Source organism: Cynocephalus volans, chromosome 13 (assembly GCF_027409185.1).
Source record: "Cynocephalus volans isolate mCynVol1 chromosome 13, mCynVol1.pri, whole genome shotgun sequence".
NCBI lineage: Eukaryota > Metazoa > Chordata > Mammalia > Dermoptera > Cynocephalidae > Cynocephalus > Cynocephalus volans.
The window spans coordinates 56,844,622-56,872,487 of record NC_084472.1 but is presented as its reverse complement, the minus strand read 5'-3'; the positions used below and the strand labels follow the sequence as shown (position 1 = coordinate 56,872,487).

General features: G+C 33.0%; 1 protein-coding gene across 4 annotated transcripts in view; it reads right to left on the bottom strand.

The window, feature by feature from the left end:
- RELCH (RAB11 binding and LisH domain, coiled-coil and HEAT repeat containing) overlaps positions 1-27,866 on the bottom strand; it is a 139,659-nt gene that overhangs the window by 8,408 nt on the left and 103,385 nt on the right. For 3 of the 4 annotated variants that reach the window (XM_063076759.1, XM_063076761.1, XM_063076762.1), the window contains 11 exons: positions 27,259-27,382; positions 25,042-25,090; positions 23,589-23,668; positions 20,347-20,453; positions 19,328-19,427; positions 14,904-14,986; positions 14,057-14,120; positions 12,949-13,087; positions 8,641-8,757; positions 4,808-4,896; positions 1,795-1,865 (listed from right to left, as the gene is read on the bottom strand). In XM_063076759.1, the coding sequence (XP_062932829.1) occupies positions 1,795-1,865; positions 4,808-4,896; positions 8,641-8,757; positions 12,949-13,087; positions 14,057-14,120; positions 14,904-14,986; positions 19,328-19,427; positions 20,347-20,453; positions 23,589-23,668; positions 25,042-25,090; positions 27,259-27,382 (1,023 nt within the window). Of the gene's footprint in view, positions 1-1,794; positions 1,866-4,807; positions 4,897-8,640; positions 8,758-12,948; positions 13,088-14,056; positions 14,121-14,319; positions 14,403-14,903; positions 14,987-19,327; positions 19,428-20,346; positions 20,454-23,588; positions 23,669-25,041; positions 25,091-27,258; positions 27,383-27,866 lie in introns of all 4 variants that reach the window. The other variant, XM_063076763.1, reaches the window with a different exon arrangement.

Genomic DNA, 27,866 nt, shown 5'->3' with positions numbered 1-27,866 from the left:
ATGATGAAAATACAACCTCCTTTTATAAAGCAGTCTTGCTAAAGGAGACAAAGAAACACGCCCCAAATCTGATTAAGTCTCTAGATCTAGACCCAACTACTAAATTTACAGGAAATTCAGAAGAATATGTTAAGCAAAACAAGGGAAATGCAATCAGCAAAATTCAGACTGTGGGAAACCCTACAGGACAAATGACCCAGTTTCTCTAACAAGTAAACTGTACATAGAAAAAAGAGATAGGAGGGTGCCTCGTACCTATGAATTAAAAGAGACTTATATTAATCAACTGCAATGAATGGACCTCACTTGGATCCTAACTCAGAAATAAAATGTAAGAAAAAAATAAATGCAAATCACTGCTGACATTTATAAAGCAATTAGAAATTTAAACAAAGGCCAGATAGTTGATATTAAGGAGTTATTGATATTTTTGTGGGTAATGATATTGTGTTTATGTTTTTAAAAACGACACATTTTTCAGAGATACCTATCAGAGCACAGGAAAAGGAAGTAGGTAGGGTATGGATGAAATAAAATTGACTGAGTTTGATAACTGATGAAGCTGAGTGATGAATACATGAGAATTCTTTACATTTTCTGTTTACTTATGTGTTTATTTCAAATTCTCTATAAAAGACCAGTAATAAAATAGATTTGAATAACATGGAAAAAACATGATTACCCCCCAATTTTTTTTTTTAAATCTTTAAAAGGAAGACCATATGAAAGAAGCAATCATCGAAAGTTGTGAAGATATTTTTCTATCTTTTTATTCCTGCATGTGAATCCATGAAATTTCATTTAGGATGTTTTTCACATGTAATTTTTCTCAATTTTGTTACTTTAAAATAATACTCTGAAGGCACCAAATAATCTCGATATTTAACGTATGTCAAAAGAATGGAAGTATTTGCTTTGGTGTTAATTTCAGGGATTTTGTGTTCAGATTAGAAACTTTTATTGTTTCATTGTGCTTTTGTTGTTTTAACCCTCCATGGCTAAAATGGTAGGTATGTGTAGAGAAGAGCTCCTTCTATCCTAGGAAGCTAAAGAAAGGGTCTGACACAACAAAGAGGCAAAAAACTGTGTGTGATGGGCATGGGGAGCAGGGAGCAATATGTATCTGTGTGCATGCGTGCGTGAGTATATGTATGTCTCTAGACTGATAGGATGAAACACTTATTCCTGGTAGTCAGCCTTAAAGGAAACACATTTGTGTTTTTTATATGTAACAGTGTCCAAGAGTCCATTTAAGATAAATTGCTCAAGTTTACTTCAGTAAGAGTTAGTCTATTTGTAAATTACTCCCTCTCCTGAATGCCCAACTTTACACTTTCATATCTATGTTTATAATTTAATTTCACTAAATTTTTGAATTCTAATTTGTTTGGTAAGAAGCATGTGACTAGAACATTCTCAAGTTTACAATCTTTTATGCAGTGAATTGTCACATCTTACAACTCCTGTCACAAATTTCTAGATATTGTTTTGACCAGTGAGTCCCCAATCTGGGTACATACATATCAGAATCTCTTTGGAAATTTTTAAATATGTAGATCCCTACAATGAATCAGAATATTGACAGGAGGGCACAGAACATGGGGTAAGAATCTGAATTTTAAATTCCCCAGGTAATTCTGATGAGATGGTTTATGGACCAGCATTGGAAAAGTACTGACTAGATTTTCTTGCCTTCCAAAAAAATGACTTTAAAATAACACAAAATGAAACACTATACTCATCTATAGCAAATTTAGATAGATAAATGCCTTAAAAAAAGAATTAATGTCTTACCCTTGAGGCTCTTGGACGGTCTTGTTTTCTACTTTCTGTTCGCATTCTTTTATCATGGAACTTAAAATAACCTGGTCAAAAAAAATTACTTTAGTGAAATATAGTTAAAATAGAGAAATATACTATGGTTTAATCTAAAGTTTTAATTTTCAATATTCCCTAATATGTTAATAAAAAGCAAAGTTTTGGCAGTTATTTTGTTAAAGAAATTCATATTAGATTGCTAGACAACGTACAAAAATAGCTTTAAAAGATCTCCATTTAAATTAAAAATTTATTTTGATTTTCACTAGCCTTCTTCTAAATCTGATTCCTATTTCCTCACCATCTAATTTAAAAGTAAAATTTATATATATATATAAATTTAACATACACACACACACTATGGTCATATACATATTTCCCTAGTAAAAGCCATTCTGTCTTATGTCCCTTTGCTTTTTCTAGGTTGTGAAAAGCAAGATGCACTATTTCACGTCTAGAACCCAGACTAGGTACAGCTCTATGGCTTCTAAAATATAACTGGGGATATGATGGGTGTCTAAGAGTTAACATCATTCTTGCAAGGTAGCTGCGTGAGTGACGGAAAGGGTGGATGGTGTAAGCTCCTACTCTGATTGCTGGCAATCACACCAGAAACTGAATGACCTCCTGAATATTCTTGGCCCAAGTCTGGGCATCAAGGTCACTAAACAAATATTTATTGTCTACCTATTATATGCCAGGTACTTTTTTAGACACTGAGGATAGAGCAAATAAAACAGACAATATTCCCTCCTTGTGGAGCTTATGTTCTAGTAAGGTGGACAGACAATAAACAAACAAAATGTACGAAAATTATATAGTATTCTAGAAGGTGATAAGGGCTTTGGAAAAAACACAATAAGATAAGGGGTACTTGGAAGGCTAGGGTGGAGAATGTTTAGTTTACATGGAGGTGTTCAGACTAGTTGCTGTGGACTGAATGTCCTCCCAAAACTCATTAAATTTGACCCACATTGTACCAGTGCTAAGAGGGTGGGAAATCTGATTATGGTATTTGAAAGGTGGGGCCTTTAAGAGGAGATTGGATTGTGAGGACTGTGCTCTTGTGAGTGGATTGATCTATTTGTGGCATACGGGGCATGGTTCTAATGGCTTTATAAGGAGGGCAAGTGAGAAGGTTAGCTCTCTCTTGCTCATGCCATTCCTTGCCATTTGATACCCTGGGTTGCTGTAAAGAGTCATCACCCAGAAGAAGGCCCTCATCAGATATGTTTCCTGAACCTTGGGCTTCCCAGCCTCCGAAACTGTAAGAAACAGATTTTTTTTCTTTTTTTTTCCCGCCCCCCTCCTCCCCTAGATTTTTTTTTTTTCCTTAATAAATTAGCCAATTCCAGGTATTCTGTTATAAGCAACAGAAAATGGACTGATACAGTAGCCTTCATGGAGAAGATGACATTTAGGCAAAAACTTAAAGGAGATGAAGGAGTAAGTGTTTTGGATCCTGGGAAGAGGCTGAGCAAAGGTGCTGAGGTGAGAGTAGGTCTGTCACGTTCTAAGCAAGGAAGCCAAAGTGCTGGGGGCAGAGTGAGCAAAGGAGAGATAGCAGAAGATGAAGTCTGAGATGTATGTACTGGAGGAGGGGACTGGATCCAATAGAGCTTTTAGAAAAATTTAGACTTAGAAAAAGTACTTTGGCTGCAGTGAGGATCAAAGAATAGGGGAGCGGTAAGATTAGAGAAAAATTAGGATATACTACAATGGTCTCAATGAGATATGATCAAGGACTGAATTAACAGAGTGGCTCACGTATAAAGAGGAGGGAACAGAATAGAAAGACATTATGAAATTAAAGAACTAATTGGACATATTTTAGGTTGACTATTAGGTATCTAACTGGGGAGAAATCAGTGTGCCATTAGTCAAAATGGGGGAAAGAGAGTAATAGTTGGTTATTTTGGTTGGGGAGACTGGCCATGTTGAATTTGATATGACACTTGTGGGACATGCAGATAGAATGTACAAGTGGTGCAGAGAAATGAAGTTCTGTGGCTTCAGCATGGAGTCAGGTAGAAGATGAAGATTTGTGAGACATTAACATATGAGGGGTCTTCAAAAAGTTCAAGGAAGGATTTATAATATCTTTCAAGTCTATTTTTCCACAAACTTTTTAAAGTACCCTTATGATTCAGGCAAGTTAGATGATGAGCGTGGATCAACTTATTCATGGAGAGTAATTCTAATAAATGAAAAAGGAAACATTTAAAGGTGAAATAAGAAACGAGGGAAGATTGGGAAGAACTGCCTACAGAAGTAGGAAAAAAATAGGAATAGAAGTGGAGTCCCAAGAGCCACAGAAGTACTGAAACAGAAAAAGCCGCAGACAAACCTGGAGCTATGAGGTCTAAAAAGTATCCTGTCATCCTGGCAGTTTGGTCATGAGTGATCTTAGGGATAGCAGTTCTATGGATGAGTAGTGAATATCATGTACCAATACACAGTGCGGAAGTTGAGAGAATGAGTGTATACTATCGGGAAGAAAAAAGAGATTTGAAGAAAACGAAGGGACATTTTTGTTTCATTTAGGAGAGAAGAGTCAAACATCATAATAGGAAGAGATGGTAGAAAAACAGGTTGAACATATGAAATAGGAAATAAATGCTAAGAGGGAAGTAAGAGACAAATATAAAGGAATGAAAGAATTAGGAGGAAACAGACAGAAAATTGAAACTTTGCTTCTAAGTTGGTGGTCAGAGATAACTAACATTTTATAGTTAAAATATTTCATGTACACTATCTTATTAAATTCTCATTATATAAAATGAAGGAGAATGTGTTATTTCTAGTTTAGAGAATTAAAGAAAGGCTCAAAGATGTTACAAGTAGTAAATAAACCCATACAATGACATTTAGCTAGATTTAAAAAAATTAATAAGCACAGCGTATCATAATCAAGCCTCACATAAAGAGAATGAAAGTCTATATAGTAGGTATTACATATGAACATAGACTGATAATCAGAGTGGCTCACCTCATGCTCTGGAGAGAGATGTTCCATGTCAGTCCGTAAACATCTGAGACCAGGTAAAAAATGATTTACCATTAAATCCTCTGAAATGACTTAAAGCAAGGTAGTTAAGGGAATTTAAAAAAACCAAACTGGTATGTCCAAGAGAATAACAGGTTACATATAAAGAAGAAGCCCTCTTAAATGATGCCTGTGGTATACTAATTGCTCAATGTAAACAGGCTCACTTCAAGTATGACTCCTCATTTGTGGTAACTTACTTGTCAAGAGTCAAATGTAATTATTTCCACAAACCTATGTATTTCAGGGGTATCTGTATTATAACATTCCATAATTTAATTATGTTATATAAATGTATGAAACAATGTGTAATCTAATTGGACATTTAAATGAGTATGAAGTAAGTATGAAAAGAAAGAAAATTAATGTTTCCATGATAACTAAATTGAAAGTTTTGGGTCAAACTGATAAAGACAAATTGCTTAAAATACTGCTACTTAACTATTATGTGTAAGACAATTGTAAAGGATTGGGAAAAATATAAAAATCTAGAAAAATTCTATACTCGGTATCAGAAATGTTTCTGAATCCTCTTTAACGAAACTTAAACTAAAAATCATAAACAATTACATAATGAATGTGGTTTTCTGAGAAAAAAGATGTTTAACTATAATTAGCAGATTTAAACAAAAGAAATGTCTCAATCCCGCATCAAAAGATTGGTAAAAGAAAATACATTTATATATTTTAAGTTAAAATAAGTTATCTAAGGTATATACCGTTTCCCTGGTTTCTTGTAACATTCTGACCTACTCTTGGTTCTGATTCAATTGGATAAGAGAGCTTTTGCTGTAATAATAGCTTCTGCTATAAGTTTAGTACTATCTGTAGTTCCTGGTCATCTTTGAGTTTTAGGTGATTATCTTGGCATTTAAAGGAATCAAAAAAAGTAGATGCATTTCTCATTAACATCAATTCTGGTGCATTCTCACCTTATCACTGTAGCTGTTAGCCTTTTGAAAATAGCTCTTATTTAATATCACATCATATTAAAGTGAAAAATACCAGTAAATGCGAGTTTCCTTATAAAGAAGACTTAGTCTTTTTGGAAAAAAATCTCATTAAGAAAAAAAATTAGTGTAATACATAACTATTGCCGTGAAAGTACAGTTATAGTTATAAAAATTGTTCATAAACAAAGCTCCTATAATAAGTGACTTATAAATTCAATAGGTACTAAAAATAATAGACATTTGGTTGAACCTGAATCCCTATAAACATACAGAGGGCTGGAACCTAATGATTATGTAGTCTTGTTTATAGATATGGGGAAAGTACCACCAAGATAGAATGTGAGTGACCTTTGGATTAGTGGTTAAGAGTCTGATCTAGAGAAATATGAGCATGGATTGAGAAGCTGAAGATGGCCTTATCTGGAGACAAGAGGGGAGTCACTCTCCTCTTTCTACTCATGGTAGGGGCCTCCCTTTTCCCCATGGAATCACACAATCTTAAGGATTGGAAACTTATAGGTCATTTCGTCCTATCTGATATTAGGACTCATCAGTGAATGATGGTCAAAAGGCATCTGACTGCTAACAATGACAGGACATTCACAGTTTCAAGAGAGATCACTGCAATTTTAGACAGCTCAACAAAATCAGCCTCTTTGTAACCTCTGCTTATTAGCGTTAGCTCTGTACCCCACCTACGCAGTGTGCTTAAGCTTCCTCTACATAAAAACCTTTAAAATAATTGTCAAATTATCTTTTCATCCTCAAACCCATCTTTTCTCCAGGTTAAACATTTCTAAATTCCTTCAAACTTATTAAACATGACTTCTTGACATATTAGTATGCCAAATGTTATACACTATAGCTTTTCTATGTCCCTATTAAAATATGATGTCAGTACTGAAGGGAATACTCTTATGTTCTGATTGGCTCAGAATGTTAAGGAATAGCAGAACAGATTTGGACAATGTGATTTTATTAGTGGCCACACCCCGCTGCTGACTCAAGTGTAAGTTCTGACTCATTTTAAACTGACACTTTAGGTACTTGAACAGTGACTATTGTTAAGATGGTTCTTCCCCTTACTGTATTGGTGTAAAGACTTTTTACTGTATTTACTCCAGTAATATTATGTGTATAACACACAATAATATTCCTTCTATGTAGATTTCTATGCTCTTTAGAAACCATTGCTTTTCCCACTTAGAAAATTTGTTTTTACATAGCTAAAAATTTTGATCTTTTGACTTCCTCATTTTTCTTGAGGCATATTCCTTTAGAAACTTTGTTGTATAAGATTATACATGACTTTTTGCTTAAGTTTTAAAGATCTACTTTCACAAAGTCTAAAGAACAGGTATAAATGTACTAATGTGTTCTCTGAGATACAAACTTTGACATGCCATTATTATTTTCTTGCAAGGGTCCTGTCACTTCTCTATTACTAAAGAATTCTTCCTTGCAGTTCAGAATATCAGTTCCTCTTTTTGCTTCCTCTATCTTGTCTAAGTTGAAAATGCCAACAAGATAAGTCAGGAATGATAGTAAGTTCTGCTTTTAGTGGAATTAACTTATACAAGACCTACATCTTTGATCACTTTATTATATTATAAAAAATGTTGCTTATACTACACACGTGATTAGGTCATTTGTAGTAGATTCCCCAAACAAAAGGGTCCCAACCATGCATCCAACTTCAAGTTTTAAAATTTCCAAAAAAAAAGAACATGTAGCTCCTTAACAGCTGTACTTTTCTATTTCCTTATTTGATGTATTCTGAACAAAAATAACCTCCCATTGGTACATTCCAGTCAACCTAGTACCAATGAATGTCAGTGGTATTTTGGAACATATTTATCTTATTTAAAATTACCTGTCCACTTTGCTTATTACTTTGAACTGTTATACAACAATGTGTAACCATAAATAATAGTCCTCAAACTTTCTTTGTACTCTGTTTTCTCCTATAAATCACTAGGAACCTCTATTATAATTTTTTCTATCATAATCACAATTCTCTGATTATGCTATCATGTACTTTACAGTTCTATTTGAGTATTCAGCCTTTCATTCTTTTTTTCAATCTCTTATTTCCCCTTTCTTGAACTCTACTGCCTTTTAATAAGACAGCCTAGAAGCTGGAGTTCATTTTGCCCATCTTATCTCTACTTCCTTCTTAGTTTTATTTTACCAGGCATAGATAATAAGGAGAACATTTAACAGGATAGGTAAAGTTCTTTGTTCCAGTCACAGTTTTGCTTTTAACTATAAAAGACAGAAGTCACTAATGTCTTAAAGCCTTAGTCATTTACAATACAGTGGTTAACACTGGCCTAGGTGATCTCTAAGTTTTCTCCCAGTTCTGCAATTACTGGAGATGATTAGCCATGTTGTACTTTTCCAATGAGTGATATTTCTCTGAGAGATATTCACAGTATTCCAGTGGATACTGATAGTTAAATAATCACTGAAAAACTTAAATGCCAGTATATATACAAGGCTTCCTTTTGATTAACAAAAGTCTCAGCTATAATTCATTCTGCCCTTCATTTATTGCTTAGTTATATCATTAACATAAATAGAAGAAACTCATCAATGTTTTCAAAACTGTAGACAATATAAACACAGAAGATTTAAAAATTATCTTTTAAAATTATGAGATGGCTAGAATAAGGAGTGGGTCAAATCAAGTCAAATTTTCAATTTTCCACAATCCTTATATAAGTGTTGAAGAAAAAAAGTTTTTCTCAATCTTTAACAACTGAGGTTCACTGCGAGATTGGTAAGATAAATGAAGATACACTTTAAATAAAGCAAGGATACAACAACAGGAAAGTGCACTATAGGCTTCAAAAAGATGAGTAGCAATATCCAGTCTTTTAGAATCCACAATTTGTAAGTTGTTCACCAAGGCTAGCTTATGCAGATGTGGTATAACAACTGAGAAAAAAAAAAAACAAAAGGAAATTGTTACATTTTTATTCAAAACATGTATACAAAATCCTCATACATTTTTAAAAAAAATAATTTATCATTTGAACTTATAAAATTTCATTTTAATTCTGGATGGTTTAAAAGATTACGTCCTATGTTTGCTCTTTCTTATTAGGGAAGAAAGTACAATTTTTTTAAAAAAAGTGATCTGATTTTTGTGAGAAACAGTTTATAGCATTGTCACTAAAAACTAATTATAAGGATCCATATAAGTCATTTGGCCTCACTGTAATTCAACTTCCCAATGTGAAAAATGAAGACCAAATAAACAAATATAAACAACTTGACTCTTGCATTATTTATCCTTACAAATAAGTTTCTTTATAAAAACAAAAAAATGCTATTTAATAAAAGTTAAATAATTTAAGTTATTTAATAATTTATGCTATTAAATTAAAGATAAATATAGTACACATTCTTTTTCAAAAATAAATTATTTCCCTCTTACTCTATTATTAGCTTTAGTTTCTCAAATTCTCAGGAAGACCAATCAATGTCAAATAGCACTGACAGTTGAGTTTTCAAGTCACTCAATGGATTAATACCTCAAAGAATGATGTAAAATTTAAAAAATATAGACAATCTACTGGTAAAATAAAAGTGATGGCCCAAGAAACAGTAACTGATTCAGTAGCAATGAGCACCCTTAGTGCCTAAGACTGAGTTTTCTAAATACTATTTCCCTCTAAAAGCAGGGTTCTTTAGAGAAATGGCTCCACAGTCAGCAATTGTTAAATTGTTGGTCATCTGGCCCCTTTCTGGTCTCTGGTTGGAGAATGCAAAACATCACTCATAAGCACACACTGATGACCAACTGTAGTGGCCTCTTTCTTGATTGCATTGAGTTTGTATATGTAAAAGGCACAATCTTCTCCTGGAAAAATTCCTGCTTCCTAAATAAACTGAGGATATAATCACAACTTTCATGCTTAGCTTTGTAAATGGCAAAAAACCTCATAAAAACTTAGAACAACAATGGCTATTTTTAGGGAGCCTTTTGACTTGTCAAAATTCATAACATTAAACTTAAGAGGAGCTCTAGAAAAAATGAGAAGACATAAATTCAAAACATTCAGTAGTCAGCTTCATTAATAAGCAAGCTGAAGCCTCAACAAAATGGTGATTCTAAAATAGTTTCTCTCAAAGACTCTCTAGTTCATTTCTGCCCAAACATTCTGAAACTTACCTTCCTTGCACCTTTTCTATTAATGCATGGCCCTTTTATTCCTTCTGCTCCTGAGTCTTTGACCGTTCCTCAATTTTTTTTTCTCAGAAACACAACAATCACACTGCACAATATCCCCTTAAAATAGCTTGACTAGTAGACGAACCTACAGAAGTTAAACTCTAGTCTAGAGACAGTTAAAGGCCATAATTAAGGACCTTCCTAATTCTCAAAAAGCCAGAAATTTACTACAGAATTCGAGATTTCACCACATACATATTGTCCTGGGCTACCACATCCGTACTAATTAATTCACTTAACTGTTAAACCCTTGGGAGGAGGTAAATGGTTAAAAGCAGTAAGATATTAAAGACCCAGATAACATTTAATAACCTAGATGGGCATAATTCTAAAACTGATGTTCAGTGGAAAAGAAAAATAGGAAATGAACATAAGGCTACTGCAGAAGCCTTCTTCTTCAGGTTGGATTGAACAAAGATAAAAATTGCAAAAAAAAAAAAAAAATCAGTAGGAGATTTTATAAAAAATGGATTTCAATTTCAAAAAATATTCTGGGGTAGATCCAATAGCCAAAGTAAAGGAAATCTTATCTTCTTTTTTTTTTTTTTTGTAAATGGGCTCAGATCCAAAATAAGGAACATAGAGAAAAATAATCTGAAATACAAAAATGCCACTTTAGAAAAATCTCCAAAGTATGAACATTTTCAGAGTCTTACAAAGTAAAAAAGCTAAAAACAAAAAACTGTATAGTGTTCCAGATAAAACTAACACCTGAAATAAAATCAAGACCAAAAGGTCCTGTAATAACTAAACATTGGTATAGAACAAGGGCCACTGAATGAACTAATGTCCTCTAAGAGTTAAGAAATAGAGGGACAAATATCTAAGTATCCAAAATGACACTCCAAGAAAGACATCACCACCCAGAAATTCTCTGTTCTTCTAAACTCCCTAAGGTAATTGTTTATAAATACAGATGGATAACAATATAGCATTCTTTTAAATATGGGTTCTATTTTACCATTAGTCTTTAACATAGGACATTAAATTCCTCAGGGTTAAGTTTTTTTTTTTCACACACACACACACACACACACACACACACACACACACACACACACACACACACACACACACACACACACACACACACACACACACCCCAAAACAAAAAACAAAAAAAAACTTTTGTCCTTAAAAAAAAAAAAAGCCTGGTTGTGCCAGAATGTGAAAGAAGGTTGTATGAGATGTACTTGCCGGCAGTAAGTCGTAGGAAGCTTCAGGGACAATAGTTTACCAGACCTATTTAAGCAGTGGGAATTTCTATCCTAAATCTTTTCCCAAGCCAACATTTAACTGTTATTTTGGGACCATTATAATAAGAAAATTCCTTTCTTCTCTGTTATGCAACTCCTACAAAGTTAATAGGTAGGCATCTACTCTAAAACTGTAAAAAAAGAAAAAAAAAGATTAGCTTTAGAAGTTCTTGAAAATTCTAGAAAGACATATTAAGAGACCAACACTATGTGTACTATTAGTCCTAGAACTACTGAGGAAAAAAGACTCCAAAGATATAACAAAATAATTGGAGCAGAGTCTATAAGAATGATAGACTGATTCTTCCCAGATTATCACAAATCTTTCTTTTGAATGTACATAAAAAGGTTAGATCATACTCTATAAAGGTTTTTTTTTTTTGTCTTTTTCGTGACCGGTAAGGGGATTTTGCAACCCGTGGCTTGGTGTCGCCCTCACCACGCTCAGCCAGTGAGCGCACTGGCCACTCCTATATAGAATCCGAAACCGCAGCGGAAGCGTCGCCACACTCTCCCGAGTGCGCCACTGGTCGGCCCTTACTCTATAGAGGTTTTAACTCAACAACATGGCACACACCAAAGACCCCTGCCTATTTAGCCTATGCCTTAATCAAGGAACCAAGAGTTATACTCCTCGTCTCAGAGCACTATAACAGCCTCAACAGAATCAAAGCACCTTCAGGAGTCCTATTAGGATCACCTGTAAATGTGATGTTAAAACATGTGGAATTATCCCTATTGCTAACTAAAATACTAACCTTTTTCTGTTGGTTGGTTAACTAATTATGGGTACACCTGCCTGGTAAAAAAGAATCTCATGATGGTGTTTCTGTAGCTTGATAAGAGTCCATAATATCAACAGACCTTTTGGACACTGCAGTCCAAATCCTGACAATACTTTTTGTTGACAACTCTTATCTTAAAAATTGTAAGAGATAATACCAAGCTGGATATGCAATAATTAGCCTGTTGGAAAATCTAATTTTGTACTAGAAACTAAACTGACTCAAGTGGCCCTCTCTACAGGATGTCAAATTGCTAAAAATTAAAGAGCCAACATATAGAAGTGAAAAGTGATATGCTTTTGGAATAATTTCTGGGTGCTTTGATGCTACCCAAAGAAATTGTTGTCACCCAAAGGTTGAGGCCCACAGTAAAAGAGATACCACAGAAATTAGAAATAATGCTTTAGCAGATAATCATGCAGATCATCTAATAGATCAACAAGGTGTGAATTAAAACAAAGTGATGTATCACATTGAATGGCCTGTTGAGTGGCAGAAGTGCAAATTTTTCATGAGAACATGTCTAGAAACACAAAAATTTCCTTAAAAAAACCCCAAACCTCTAAGGCAGCACACAGTATTTTGAAATTAAATTAAGAAATGTTTCTAAAATAACTGAAATTAAGTTTATGAGTTACTTTTCATATCTCTTATAGCAATCAGTATAGAGTATTAAAAACCACCCACTAATAGCAATACCGATCAATTCATTATAACTAATTTCTTTCATGTTCAGCTTTCAGTACATGAAAGATAAAGTACAGTATGGCTTTAACACACGACAAGTCCTTAGAGAAGCTTCTGCTTTGATCTTACAATTCAGGAAAAAAGGTAGAAAAATGCAACTTACACTCATCTCGGAACCTGGGTTCTGCGTTAGGACCAACTCTCCCAAATGTTTTTATGATCTCTGTGTGCAAAGAATGCTGGTCTTGATACTGAGGATCTTCCAGAAAAGAAGCCAACTGCATTTTCACTCTTTCCAGCAACTTAAAATTGGATATTGTATAGTCATTTTATAGAATATTAAAAACTAAGTAGCACTGTTATAGTGAAAGATACACATTAAACATGGCTTGCAGCAATGGATTTGCATGGTTTATATCCCATGACAGCAGAAATTTGGAACTAAATAAGTACCTAATTAGTCTTTTGGCTCAGAAAAGGTTTCACATTTTTGTATATGCTTGTTAATTCTTACTTTTTTTTTCCTGAAAACATAAACATTCCCTGACAAACTGTAAAAACAAAAGCAAAAAACCCTACAAAATATTTAGGAAAAAGAAGATGATGATTTTTATCTAAATTCTAATCCTTAAAACAAATCACAGTGTAAGTTACCCAATTATTCACTTTCTGAAAGCAATGAGTCATTAATGACTTACATCTTACTCACATTTCCCTAAAAGACATTTTATTTTAGGATTTAAGAACATGTTGAAATTCTGCCAAGACTGCAAGCTTTGCAGAATTATATGTTTTTTTCTGTTGCTTCACCAGTGAATTATATAAGTGAAAATATTTCTTTCTATAACTAACAAAATTGTTTAATTTTTATTATAAAAATCTATATGACAAAGGAATTTTATTAAAATTTTTCATTTTTTGTTAAAATGTCTACTTCAATACATAGCCTCCAAGTTAGGCTTACTGTGAAGGTTGACTTAAATAAAAAAACAACAACATGATACATGAATAGTAATATGATAAAGTTTAAAGTCAAATAAGCATGATCCGATATTATTATTTTTAAGTGACTGGGTAATACACCTAGAAATAATTTATTTTCTAGTCTGCAGAGTTCTTCATTTGTATAAGGACATGCCCAATATGATAACAAAGAATAAAATTCTAATTTTGAGAAGTGTCTTAAAGTTAATACTGCAGATACATGTACGGTAAATGTGTCATCATCACCTCAACAGTACACAGATATAAATAAATTTCAATTTTCCTACCTCTCTTTGAATGACTGTTTCCATAATAGTGCCAAAGGCAGGAATTGTGGCAATCCTGACAGAGCTGTTAGAATTAAAAAAGAAAGAAACTGAAACCTTCTTTGAGATAAAAAATGAGTATTATTAAAATGTGAATCAAAGTAAGTACAAGGTAAATATACTGTGTTAGTCTCTAGCAATGACAAATTAAATCTTAAAAAAGCAGACCAAGAAGAATGCTCAAAAAGACAGGATAACTTAAGGTCGCAGTCTGTGAAACTCACAATTCAGGATCACTGGACAAGGTAACAAGGGCCGGAGCAACCCGCTTGTCAACTAACGCTTCACTCATGCCTCGAAGAGTCAGCTGTAAACCAGTCAACATGCAATAAAAAATGGTTTGGTAAACTGGAATGAGAACTGGGTTAGCTGTGACTGAGGATGGGCAGGCAGACTCATTGGCCTTTCTTGGTTTAGTCACCCACACGAGACATTAAAATGTTAAGCTTCTGGTTCATGCCACTACGCTTACTGGTAACAACCTGTTAGTGAGATTAGAAGAGCATCCCTTCTTAGCTTGGAAGAAATAGTCCATCAGCATGTTCTAGGTTTCGGAAATGTTTGCTGAGTGCTAATACTACTTATATTTTTTTCAATACATGGTCTCCAAATTAGGTTTGTGAGGGCTGACTTAAAAAAACCCCACAATATATGAACAGTAATAGTATAAAGTTTAAAGTCAAATAAGCATAATCCGATAATTATTATTTTAAAGAGATTCTTCAAAGAATTTAAAAGCTGATGGTTATTTCTTGACAGGCACATTGTGAAAGGGATGCTGAATATAAAAGGCAGTGATGACACTTACATTTCAGGGTCACTGGAGAGAGTAATGAGAGCAGGAACAACTCTCTGAGCTACCAGAGTTTCATTCACCCCCTTCACCAACAGCTGATTGGTCAGCACAGGGGGTATTCACAGGTGATGCACGGAAAGAGCAAACACAGTGCGCCATGGGGAGAAGAAAGGAACAACCACAAGAAAGACAGAAAACACAAAAGCAAAACCAAAATTAGAAGCTAAGCAAATACTGCTACTAGAGTGCTTTACAAAGGTAGAGAGTGCGTAGGAGGAATATAAAGCTTAAATAGCCTAGCAGTCCACGAAAACAGATTTTGTCACCAATTCAACGGCAGTTTGTACTTTTGGTCAAACTATCTACGGAATTTCCATGTTCAATGAAAATGAAACAGAAAAAGAAGACACATACTGGGTTCTAGGGTTAAAATACTCAAAGTAAATCTGGTGTGATTTTATTAAGACCAACAAGGTACAAACTGGACAGTTTTTAAACCAAACTCAAATGGCTAGCAGCCACCACTAAAGTGTTTATGATTGTTCTACAGGCAAGTGTTTAAAAACCACAGAGGAAAATTCCCAACCTCTTAAATCTCATCGCTTTCTCTTTTGAGGACAGAGACATAATGCAGCCTACAGGAAAGTATTTACACTTGGGGATCAGATCTGGGTTCGGACTCCAGTTCTCTGCTTATTAGCCATGTGGTCCTTAGATATATTACATAACTTCTTGAAACTCAGTTTTCTCATCTGAAAATGGTGATATTATTATCTACCTCAAAGGACTGTTGTGCTATTATTTTGCATATAATATAACTAAATACTGTGCCTGACAAAGAGTAGGTATCCAAGAAATGAGAGTTTGTTAGGACTACTCCAAGAATACATGATTTGTGATATTATTGGAAAAAAATTATTTAGTTAAAACATTTTTCTGGTAGTTAACATCTAAACAGTTCTTTGTTTTACATTTCTCTAAAAGCTCAAATAAATTTAAAAATAAATATAATTAGCAGAATTAGATCTAGCACTATAATCTAATTATAGAAATACTTCATTTAGCAATCAACGCTCAACTGCAAAGCAAGAGAAGGATACTGAGCAGTATGCATTTTGTTTTTATAAATATTACTAAATTTTATGAGTTCAACAGAGAAGGGCAACCTCCCCACATAATGTAAGCACAAATTAATCCTAAACGCTAATCAATCTGTTCACCTAGGAATGGAACTAGTCTTCATAGAAGATCAAAGATGCCATGGAGTTTTTAGTAACAAAACCTTTCATTGTATTCATATGTTAAAACATTCCTCTTACATAACACATCAGGGAGAGCACAGCTCACTTTATGTGAAGATCTAATTTTGTAATACCTGTTACCATTTACCAACTTGTTCATTTTAGAATATACTTCAATATTCTGAAATAATTTTTATAAAAAACCATAGATAATTAGGCAGGAATAAAATGACAAAATAACTTGTTATTACCTTAAACATTATAGACATCAGGTAAAAAGAAATAGGACAAGGAAGTTCAAATACTGTTAAATTAAACTTTCTTCTCTGTATCATTTTATAATAAGACAGATTAGATTTGAATCAGTAAAGAGTATCTTGAAATGTCTGCTAACTTGTGCCCGCCAAAAGCATTAAAAAAGAGGATTATCTATGGGACATTAATTTTTCATTGCTCAGGGGTTTTTAAGTTCAACTTGTTTATTAAACTAGAAAAACAGAAAGTAAACTGAAGAGCTACCAATTATTACACACTTTATATACAATATATCATTTGATCTTTATTCCTGATGTGGTAAATACAAATGGTATCAATATTTTAGCAGATGAAGAAACTTATGCTTAGAGAAGTCAGAGTGAATAAGTAGTGAAGCTAGAAAATGGACTTGGTCTTCTCTGACTTAAAGTCCATGCCTTCTTTGAGTTGGGGTCTCATGTTACAAGCTCAATTTCCTTATGATTCATTTAAGAAATAGTTATATGAAGCTGTTTTCTGCATCTTCTGGGAAATATGTCACACTAGGAGTCACGTGTTAAATTCCCCTTATAAAATAATTTCATTAATTTGCTAGTTCAAAAAGTAATACATGGCTTCTTATTTAACAAAGAGAACAATATAATTGACTGGATTTCCCCTTTTTGTCCTGCCATCTGAAAATTAAGCTATATTTAGTGTTCAATTTCACTAAGTATCCTATATTAGTTTCCTCATATATCCATTTCCCAGTTTCTTATCAATACTTTATGGTCTTTTTAAAAAAAAATTTAAGTGTCCTGTTTTTTATGTTTTTATTTTTAATTAACTAATTTTCTGGGGAAGCAGGCATAATTCTAAATTATAAAACATTAGTATTGAAAGAAATCTTACAAACCATATTTAGTTCTTTTAATATAATTTTGTTCAAAATAAGGGTCATTGACAAAAACAGGAACTTTAATTTCTCCTACTGGTAAGTTTTACTGACCTGCTCTGTGAAATTTTTTATCATAAATGAATTTTTAAAAATATTGAAATAGTCTCTCAAACTAGACTCAGAAGTTCATAATCAGCCTGAGAGAGCATGTAAAGTGCTATGCACAGGTATAATTTCCAGACCAGCACGGACAGCAAACACAAAAACCAAAACCAGACAAAAGTTGCATATAAAAAATAAAGCCAAAAAACAAAACAAACGAAAAGCCAAAACAAATAAAAAGGGAGAATGCTTCATTTTATTTATTTAAATTATTTTCATTTACATGGTATGCTTTAGCAGTGCATACATATATTTTGAAACAAAGGGTTTAAGAGAAAGAAATAGCTTTTATGGTCTTAGAATAAAATCCTATGAAAGGAATATATTAAAGAAACAGTCCTTCATTTTAAAGGGTGGTTTTTCTAAAAAAACAAAACAAAACAAAATGAAACAAAACAAAAACAAAAGGATGCTTTTTCATCTTGCGAGGAGAAAAGAACTGAAGACTTTTCTTTCAGGGTAATGCCCCTTTATCAGCATATTAAGTTATCAAAATTATTTATACACAGAAAGAACTTATACCAGACATAAAACCAAACTGTTACTTAGGCATTCACTTTGACAAAGAGACTGTGATTATAGTTTTTTGATCATATATATTATAACCAAGGAAATAACATGGACAGAAGATTTTCAACTTCCTGATAACAAAGGAATTTTCTTTATATTTCACGAATCTAATCTATATATTTAAAAATTTCAGAAGGCATATATTTTAAATATATCAGTGTCCTATCCTTCCAATTGCAATTTATCTTAAATTGTGGAGAAATTCTAAAATTCAGGAAGATATGAATTACCCAATTCTTCTTATGGAAATAAATGTTTTAAGATATTTTTAACAGTCACATGCATATTATGGACAATTTTAATTTGGATAAATACATATTACCTATACTATTTTATTATCTTGTGAAGTAATAGCACGCATGTAAAGAACAACAATGATAATGGCAGTTGACATTTATTATAAGCTCTTATTATGTTCCAGACACTGCTGTAAGGGTTTTATAAACATTAATTCATTTCACATTAACAAAAATCCTTTGAGATGGATACTGTTTACCATCATTTTAATTTTGTAGATGAGAAAACTAAGGCACAGAGAATTTCAAACTTGCCCAAGTAATTTACAAAGTCACTAGGTGGCAGAGATGGAAACTGAACCCAGGCAGCTTGGCTCTTTGGCAAGACTCAGAATCAGCAAGAAATATTAAGCCAATTTTAGTGCTCAAAGTTGTAATCGCATGTATATATAACAACATACTAGGGCTATGATATAATTTGCTATATGATGGGTACAAAAGATAGGTATTTCAATTTTCATACTTAATGTGGTTATCAATTTAATAAAATCTAGTTAAATTATATGAACAGTATAAGTCTCTCATATAAGTCTATGAGCAGTTAACATAGGGATGTTATTCCAGATGTGACATGTGAAGGAATAGTGAAGTAGAAGTAATCAATAAAATAAATATTTCCATAATTGCAATAATTGATTTTTTAAATGCTACTGATGAATCCAACTATATGTTACAACTTGAAAGATACCCTATAGTGTTTTAGTTTGTTTTAGTAGTCATTCACCTCAGTAAATAGAAAAGTATAGTCAAAAAGGTTTATATAGGATGAAAATTAAAATAAAATTTAAGAGACTTTCAGAAATGGAACTGTTTATAGTATAACATTCAAAGAACCAGTAATGCTAAAAAACATTCTTAAATATGTCAAAGCTAAATTTCTGCCCCATCACACAGTACACAACCAGATACCGTTCAATGCCATAAAATATATATCAACATAACATGGTATGCAAAGCCTTTAAAAAAAAATTCCCTTCTCTGTCTTCCAAAAAAAATCATTATAATTGGAACCAATAGAAGCATTTGTTGACATACCTCAAACATTCTAGCAGCAGTACACCTCACAAGTGCTGAAGTATGGACAACACCATACCACAAAACAGTTAACAGTAACTCATGGTAGGCTGGATTTGCACTAGAAAAAAAAAATCAGTGTTAAAATTGAAAACCACATTGCCTCATTGGTGTACTGAAAAAACACTATATTTATAAGGAATATTAATGATAAAAATATTGGCAGAGCACATGGCATTACTTTCTACGGTTTAATAGGACACAGCTAAGATTCCATAAGTTAACTGATAAAAGCACAAACTTTTAGTATATCCATAAATCACTTTTAGCTTCTCTAAGCATTTGTCATCGTGATAAAAAATTTAAACTCTTTTTAATAGCACGAAAGTTAAAATTATAAATATAGAAAAAAATACAATTTCTCTATGAGAAAAAAGAAAAGAGCACTGGACTAAGAGTCAGGTGGGTAAGTCACAATCTCAGTGGGTCTTAGTTTCTGCATGTATAAAAACCAGGGAAGAAATACGTGTCCTATATATGTCATATGGTTGTTGTAAGATCAAATAAGATCAACTCAAACCATCTGTATGAAAGGGTACGTTGGCTGTGAAGCCTATCAAAACATAAAATGGTATTATTAATAAATGCATGTTGCCTGTTTTCAGCAAAGACTGGGATACTACTACTTTAGCAGCCAGATGATGTGATTGTGAGCAGGACCAAGTAGGGAGCTGGCTTTTACTTGGGGCTCCTTTTTCAACTCTGGGAAACTAAATTTTCTTTAAATCTGTACTTGATTTTATTTCTCCAACTGCTTCTAAAAAAATATATGTCCGTACCCTTTCCCCCACTTTTTTATTACAGTGAATTGATTACAAAATATTAAGAAAGTACAAATAAGCAAAACCAAAAAAATCTTAAGTCTCAACAACTAAGAGAATTGGTGTGTATGCCAATCCTTTTAGACTTATAATACATATTCTATAAATACAATTTAAAAATTTTATATGCCTTTTAAAAAACTGTAAGTTATTTTTTACCCCAGTTCCACAAAAGAAGCCTTCAGGCTATCAAGAGGAGCATGAGATAATGAAAGCAGGGTCATTACATCTTCTAAGAATCCAACTAACAGTTTTCGGTCTTCTTCCTACAGAGGAAAAATTCTGATAATGAATTTCAATCAAGTAGAAATAAATACCATAATTACCTACCTATAATTAGAAATATTACCAAATAAGGGAAAATACTCTAATTTGGAAGCTTTTTAAATTACAGATATTTATTAAGCATATCTATGATCAAAATGGTATGAGGACAAAGACTGTCTCGATTCACTGATTCAGACCTGTGCTGTCCAATATGGTAGACAGTAGCCAAACGTTGTTATTTATATTTACATTTAAACAAAAAATTAAGTAAAAGAAAAGAGTCAGTTCTTTAGTCATACTAGCTACAATTCAAAGGCTTAACAGCCACGCCACATGTGGTACCTTATTGAGTAGCTCAGATATCAATTATTTCCGTCACTGAAGAATGTTTTATTGGATGGTCCTGATAGGGAACATTAAAAGTATATCTTTTATTAAAATTTATCACTTTTAGTTCCCATAAGATTTGGCTCTCCATAGTTAAACATAAACTACAAAACAATTACCCTCCTAATAGAAGGAAGTTGATTTCGAAGATATTACCTTTGTAATATCCTAGTGGCAAAAACTGCACACTTGCTGAAATACAGACTACTGAGTTCTTGAAAGAAGTCATACCCCTTGATTAAAAATCAATCTGTATTTTTCAAACTTTCTTCAATGAACCATGACTACTTTCATAATCAGAAAATATTTCTTTTTATATAGCACCTCTATCGAGAGATATGTTAGATAAAGCAAACCTGTTAAATTAGGAGAGCTAAAAATATAATCCTATGTTAAATTAACCTGAATCTATAAGAGAATCTAACATTCAATCAGGAAATAACTATATAATAAAGTTATGTTGTTATTAGGGATACAGGAGGTCAACAATACATAGCTTCTGAATGCATCAATAAATCCACGAGAAAGACTGGATAACCACCTACTGATTTTTTCTATGTAGTCAAGTTAGTTTAGAATGAGATAGAGATAAAGGACTGACAAAAGTAACCATTAAAATGAAAAAAGGATGGATATAACGGTTTTAACACATGACAGTGTACTTAGTAAAAAAGTGTAGGTACTGACAAACCAGCATCTGGGCAATGTTGGAATAGAAATTTCACCCATTTTCAGCTGCCTACTACATCAAACATAGAGTAGATATAACTTTGGAAAATAAACTGGAAATCTGAAAAAAACCTAAGAGTGAAATAAGAGCTATAAAATAGATTTCTAAATGAGCATAGATTTGAGTTTTGAAAATTTACTATACTCTTATTTCTCATTTTTGAAATCTCAAAACAATACTGCTTATGTATTTGAGTCAAGATAATTTTTGTTTACTAAAGCAAATAGGGCTATGATTTAGCTCAATAAAAAGTTTTATTTAGTAAGAAAAATATTAACTGCTGGTGTGTGCTTACTAAGTAACACTGGCAATCTGTGATTGCTACCTCAATTTACTACATCTTGAAACAAGTTGAAAAGTTCTTATTTCTTTAGAAATATAAATAATATATTTGGACTTGATAATGACTCAAATACATGTCCTTATTCATTTATTCAACAATTCTATTCTGAGGGCAAACTATGAACCAAACCTTGTACTTGGTACTTTATTATGCTTTAAAATGCTGTTTATTGTCAAAATCCAAATACTAACAAAACATTGAAAGGCTAAAAAAGAGAGAAAAAAAATATTGTATTGTCATCACAATTGTTATTATGTTGGATCAGCTTCCAAAATTAGAGAGAGAAGAGAATGGTAAGTATACTATTCTGACTGGTACTGTATTAGGACTTAATATGATCTCCATGATTCTAAGAGCAACAGAGACAATCTATTAATATTACATGACTTAAAATAACCTACACACAGAGATTCTGTTTGTATGCATACTATGAGGCAGTCTTAGAAACTAGTGTACAAAAGTTTAAAAGAATACTGTGCTACTCTAACAATTAGAATTGGAGTTTCTATTGCAAGGTATCACATGACACTGTAGAAATGTATTTTAATAATATAAGATGATTCAAATATGATTTGACAGAAGAGTGCAATAAATTGCTGTACTTTGAATTCAAAGGGTGAGAAAATAAATTAGGGGTTAGTGAGTGAAAATTAAAGAAACCATTGAAAAAGGTGTTCCTCCTTCATTCTCACATTTTAATTTCTAAAAATGTTTTATCCTGAGTCCACATTTCCACTTTACTGGTGGGAATGCCTCACACTTAAAAATTACTAATAGGACCTGAGACACATTACATGTTATTTACTTAAAACAATGTTAAGTAGAGTGTGGCAGTCTGTTACACTGGTGGCCACCAATGAACCATACCTCCTGGTTCACACCCTGGCTTAATTCTCTCCTATTGAATCTGGGCTGGGCCTGTGACTTATTTAACCACCAGACTGCAGTGGAAGTGAGGTTGTGCTAATTCCAGGCATAAGCCTTAGCATAGCAGATTCTGCTTTTGAATTCTTGGGAGCCTTAAGCCACCACATAATAAATCTGGTTCTGCTGCTCCAGAGGCCATGAGGAAGGAGAGGAAGCTCTAAGACTACATGGAGAGTGGAGCTCAGTCATCCTAGCTGAGACCCTGAGCTTTATGCAACATGAATGCCAGCAAGACAGCAGAAGAGGAACCAGCTGAGTGAAGCTAAGACTGCAGAATCATGAGCAAATAAAACTGTTATAGTAAGCCATTATGTTTGGGGATAGTTTGTTATGTAGCAACAATTAAGAAAAACAAAGTATTATTAAAAATTACTTTGCTAAAAACAATGATAAAGTATAATATTGCACAGCATTTTGTAGTTTGCTTCATCTAATACATGTGCTCTGTCATTTATGAAAAACTTACAAAATATAAAGAAACTGCTACATAAGTGCAATCTAATACTTCTAACAGAATATCAAAACGCACAAAATCTCTAAATTTATTTGTTCAATTGAGATTTTACTAAGAGCCTTATTATTCAAATATGCTCTCCATTATAAAGTATTTATTGAACAAAATGAATTAATAAATTTTCTTTCCTTTATGGATAAGATTTTCACTTATATACACACATTAAGACATTATATTAGATATTTTTCTAATTAGAAAGTACTTTTCCTGGAAAATAAGAATTTTTCCCTTACCTGAATATAACATGTAAGGACTCCCGTTGCATAAATGGGGACTGTAGCTTTAGTGAGGACCCCATTTCCTGCTGAGGAATCTAAAATCATTAAAATAATTTTAAAAATCCAAGTATGTTTTAAGTATAAAGAAAAAAGTCACAATGCAATTATATTTAAAATTACAACTGTTTATCAGGTTACAAATAAATATTATCATCTTTGGAAAGTATTGTGATTAAAACTCATTTCTACTGGTTGTTGTAAAATACACATTAATGCTTCTGGAAGAGCCGTTACCATAAACATTTCTGGGAAATAATTTTAATAACCAAAATGAGATGTTATACTCCTACTTTCATAATCAGAAATCAGAGCTTTTTTTTAGGATTGTCCCAAGTACCCATACAGGCAGGTCTTCCTATATTTCTATGCTTTTCATTTGCAGTGTTTAGCAAAACGTAAAGGTACTCAGCTAAAAGCAGGTACCTACATATATGATATTTAATCTGCTTCCGGATAAGAGATTCTACCTAGTTTCCAGTTCTAGCCTACTCCAGATTCTTTCTTGCATCCTCAATAGGGTTTTCAGCCAGACAGGCCCTGATTATTTTCATGGAGGAGAGAGGAGTCAGGCTAAGTAAAGCAGGGAGAGAGCGGAAAGCACCCAACCATAGGTACATGCCCTATAACTATGATATAAAAAGAGATTGAAATGAAAAGAATTCACTTATTCATTCTCTAACTACCTCTGAGGACAGCCAAAAATGTTTTCTAGGCCACTCAAATGAAATCACTAAGGTAGAATTTAGATAAGAATTATCCACACATTCAAATCAACCAAGTTAAAAAGGGGAGGTATGCTACGTATTTCTTCTAACATTTTCCACAATTTATTTCTAGAAACTAGAATACACAGGACCACAATATCCACACACAAATAAGATCTTAGGCTAATGGTCCTGTAAATAGACTTCTTAAGACAAATGAGTGAAAACGTCAACAAAGGGCTAGGGCTGCCCGTTTAAGCCCGTACTTTCTTTAAAATCTCATGTTTCTTTTTAAAAACATGCATATCTTTTATTTTTTCCATTATGTTTGCTTTAATATTTAAATGTTTTAAATAGCTAATTAGGAATTAGATGCTGCTATTTTGTAATCTTTAGCATCTTCAATATGCCACTTCAAACCTCTAAGGGTACAATAATCCAATTTGAGAGGCTCAGCCTCAGGTCAATTTGGTTAAAATGAAGGTGGTTATTTACAATTAAGTTGACAAGGATGAACATCACTTCTATCTTATGGGAAGGATACTAGATGTGACACATTGTAAAACCATGAACTCCATAATATAAATTTTCCTTTTCAATTGTACTTGCTAATTCATTTACACAATTTACATATACTGAATATAGTATTTTTTTCTGAGTAAAGAAATTAAATTGTTTTTAAAAGTAATAATGAATGAACTTACCAATGTTTTCTTCAGACAGTCTTAAAATCTCCTGGAACTGAGGTTTTACCTGAGCAACCCAAAAAAAAGATCCAAAACGTCTCAGGTTCAAAAGACCAATCAATGAATAAATAAAATATTTACTACTGCTATTACTCCTACTATTTATTTATTTATTTTTGTTGTATAGACTATTGAGTAAAGTGGTCAGAAATGTAATAACTCTTAATCAGAGGTTTCAGACAAAAGAAGAGTCAAGTTGCTGAAAATAGCACCTTTAAGGAGAAATTAATAAAAAAAAAATCAATTCTGGTCAAGAAGTATTTTCTGAATGGCCTTTGGTTTCTTTCACTAAATTAAAATAATTTTCAAGATGATTATAAATGCTTGAAATTACTGCCTCCTAAAACTAAACTTGGTGATAGGTTATTTAGGTAGATATTATATGATCAGAATTAAAAATTATTTTTAAAAAGCATTTGGCCATATTTAAAAGGAATGAAAAGGAAATTCCATTCATTTAGGGAGTTCAATAAGTAAGATATTCATCATGTGATATCCATCTTAACTCCTTAAAATTTAAATGTCAAATACAGAATTTAACCTTAATAGTTTAAGTTAGAGCAAATGCTTATTTTAATTTTTTGTTATTAAAGTTATCAGATTTCAGCCCACAGAAAACAACCACTTACTGTTAAGTGCTTAAGTGGACTCCCACTTGCTTCTCTTAAAAAAAAAAAAAAAAAAAAAAAAGCTACTTGTTTTAGAGATGTTAAACAATGTTTGAAAATATTGACAACAGTAGAATCATATTTGTTTAACAATTAGATTCTAGTGAAAAATGTAAAATGATCTTGTTTTGCCTACAATAACATCAAGGTCTGGTTTTCTGGTGTTTGCCCTCCTTCCTATCAATAGGTCAGGCATACTAATTTACATATTCAGCTTAAACTGAGAGGAAGACCACCATTAAAAGATTAAGCTACTGAACCATACTTATAGAACTAAAAGACAGTAAGGCAACTTCTTCATTTCACACATGAAAAGACTAACCCCAAATAATTTAACTTATTTATTAAAGGCTGCAGAGTCAGCAGATAAAGGGCCATAACCCAAGTCTTCTGAATTTTGTCCGGTTCATTATACCGCACTGTTTTGCTTTAAATGCTTCAATAACTACAGATTTAATAATAAGGAGATGCACTAAATTAAATGTGATGCTTCAAATGCTTACCTTTTAAATGTCTTGATTAACATTTGATTATAGCAACTACATCTTTTAATGTTTTTATTAGGTCTCTAAGAAACTGGCCTAATATGCTATGAAGACAAATGGATTAATAGGATTAAAGAAATTGGGACCTGGGCCGAGCCCGTGGCGCACTTGGTAGAGTGCTGCGCTGGGAGCGCGGCGACGCTCCCGCCGTGGGTTCGGATCCTGTATAGGACTGACCGGTGCACTCACTGGCTGAGTGCCGGTCACGAAAAAACGACAAAAAAAAAAAAAGAAATTGGGACCTAAGGACATTCCAATTTTTTTTTTTTTTTTTTTTTTTTTCTTTTTCGTGACCGGCACTCAGCCAGTGAGTGTACCGGCCATTCCTATATAGGATCCGAACCCGCGGCCGCTGGGAGCGTCGCCGCACTCCCAGAGCAGCACCCTCCCGAGTGCGCCACAGGCTCGGCCCAGGACATTCCAATTTTAACATCTAAAACTATAAAATAACCTGTACAGGCAAATGTGACAAATGATGCTTTTGGTACTGATTAAAATACGCAATATTTATCTTAAGTGTCCATGCTATTCTAAGAGACGGTATCCTTATAGCAAGTTGTTGTGGTTCCACAATCGCCTGAGGTTTTTACTAACGTGCTGAGCAAATAGCTGCTTCCTGAACCCATTGTAGATGGTTTAGTACCAGAAGCATATTCAAAGAATTGTGGTTGAGTTTCTTAGCTGATACTTCTTATGCTGGAAATCTTTGAGATATCCAGAGTAAATCTTGTATCCAAGTCTGGATACAAACTAACATAGGCTAAATCATCTTCTGAAAATCAGCAAACGTAAGAATATTACCAACTAGAATTTTCTTCTACTATAACCGTATTGCAAGATACTAAAAGATAATTAGAGTAAAGGAAGGGCTTATGCTTCTATTTACTCTGTTATGGCGTTAATTCACACATTACATTCTTATGTCTCTTAAATATAAGAAAACACGGAATACAAGTTTTTACCTTAGTGTTTGTAAAAATTTTGCCAAATGTCCGGCAAAGGCGCCAGAAAAATCTGGAGAACTCATGGACACAGGCAGTTGAAGTAACATTAATTTTGCCAACTATTTCTATAAGTTGTGGCAACCTGAATATGAAAGGAAAGAAAAATAGGCAGGGGATATATATAAATTACTGTTTCCTTGCCAATTTCTGAAACAATGCAAACCCAACAACCTCTTCTGATCTTTGAAAATAAAGGCATTGTTTGGGATCCCTTGAAAAGGTCTTAAGATTACATTCTACAGAATAAACTTGAAAATAAATTTTAACTGCTTACCATAAAATATGTGGAAGCTTAATGGTAGAATTCTGAGTATGAAGTTAATGAGACTCAAATCTATGGATCTGATACTTCACACAAGAGCTTGGCTAATATGGCATCCATTTTAACCTCAAAAATGAGAAATCTGGATGTAGTCTAAAATTCATCATCACTATTGGACAAACAAGGCAGCAGACAGATCCTTTTGACATAATAACTTCTTCACAGATACTCGTAAATAATTACATATCCAGTGGTGTAAATATCCTCTCCTAAAGAAGTTTACCACAGATGATGCCAAGTTTTC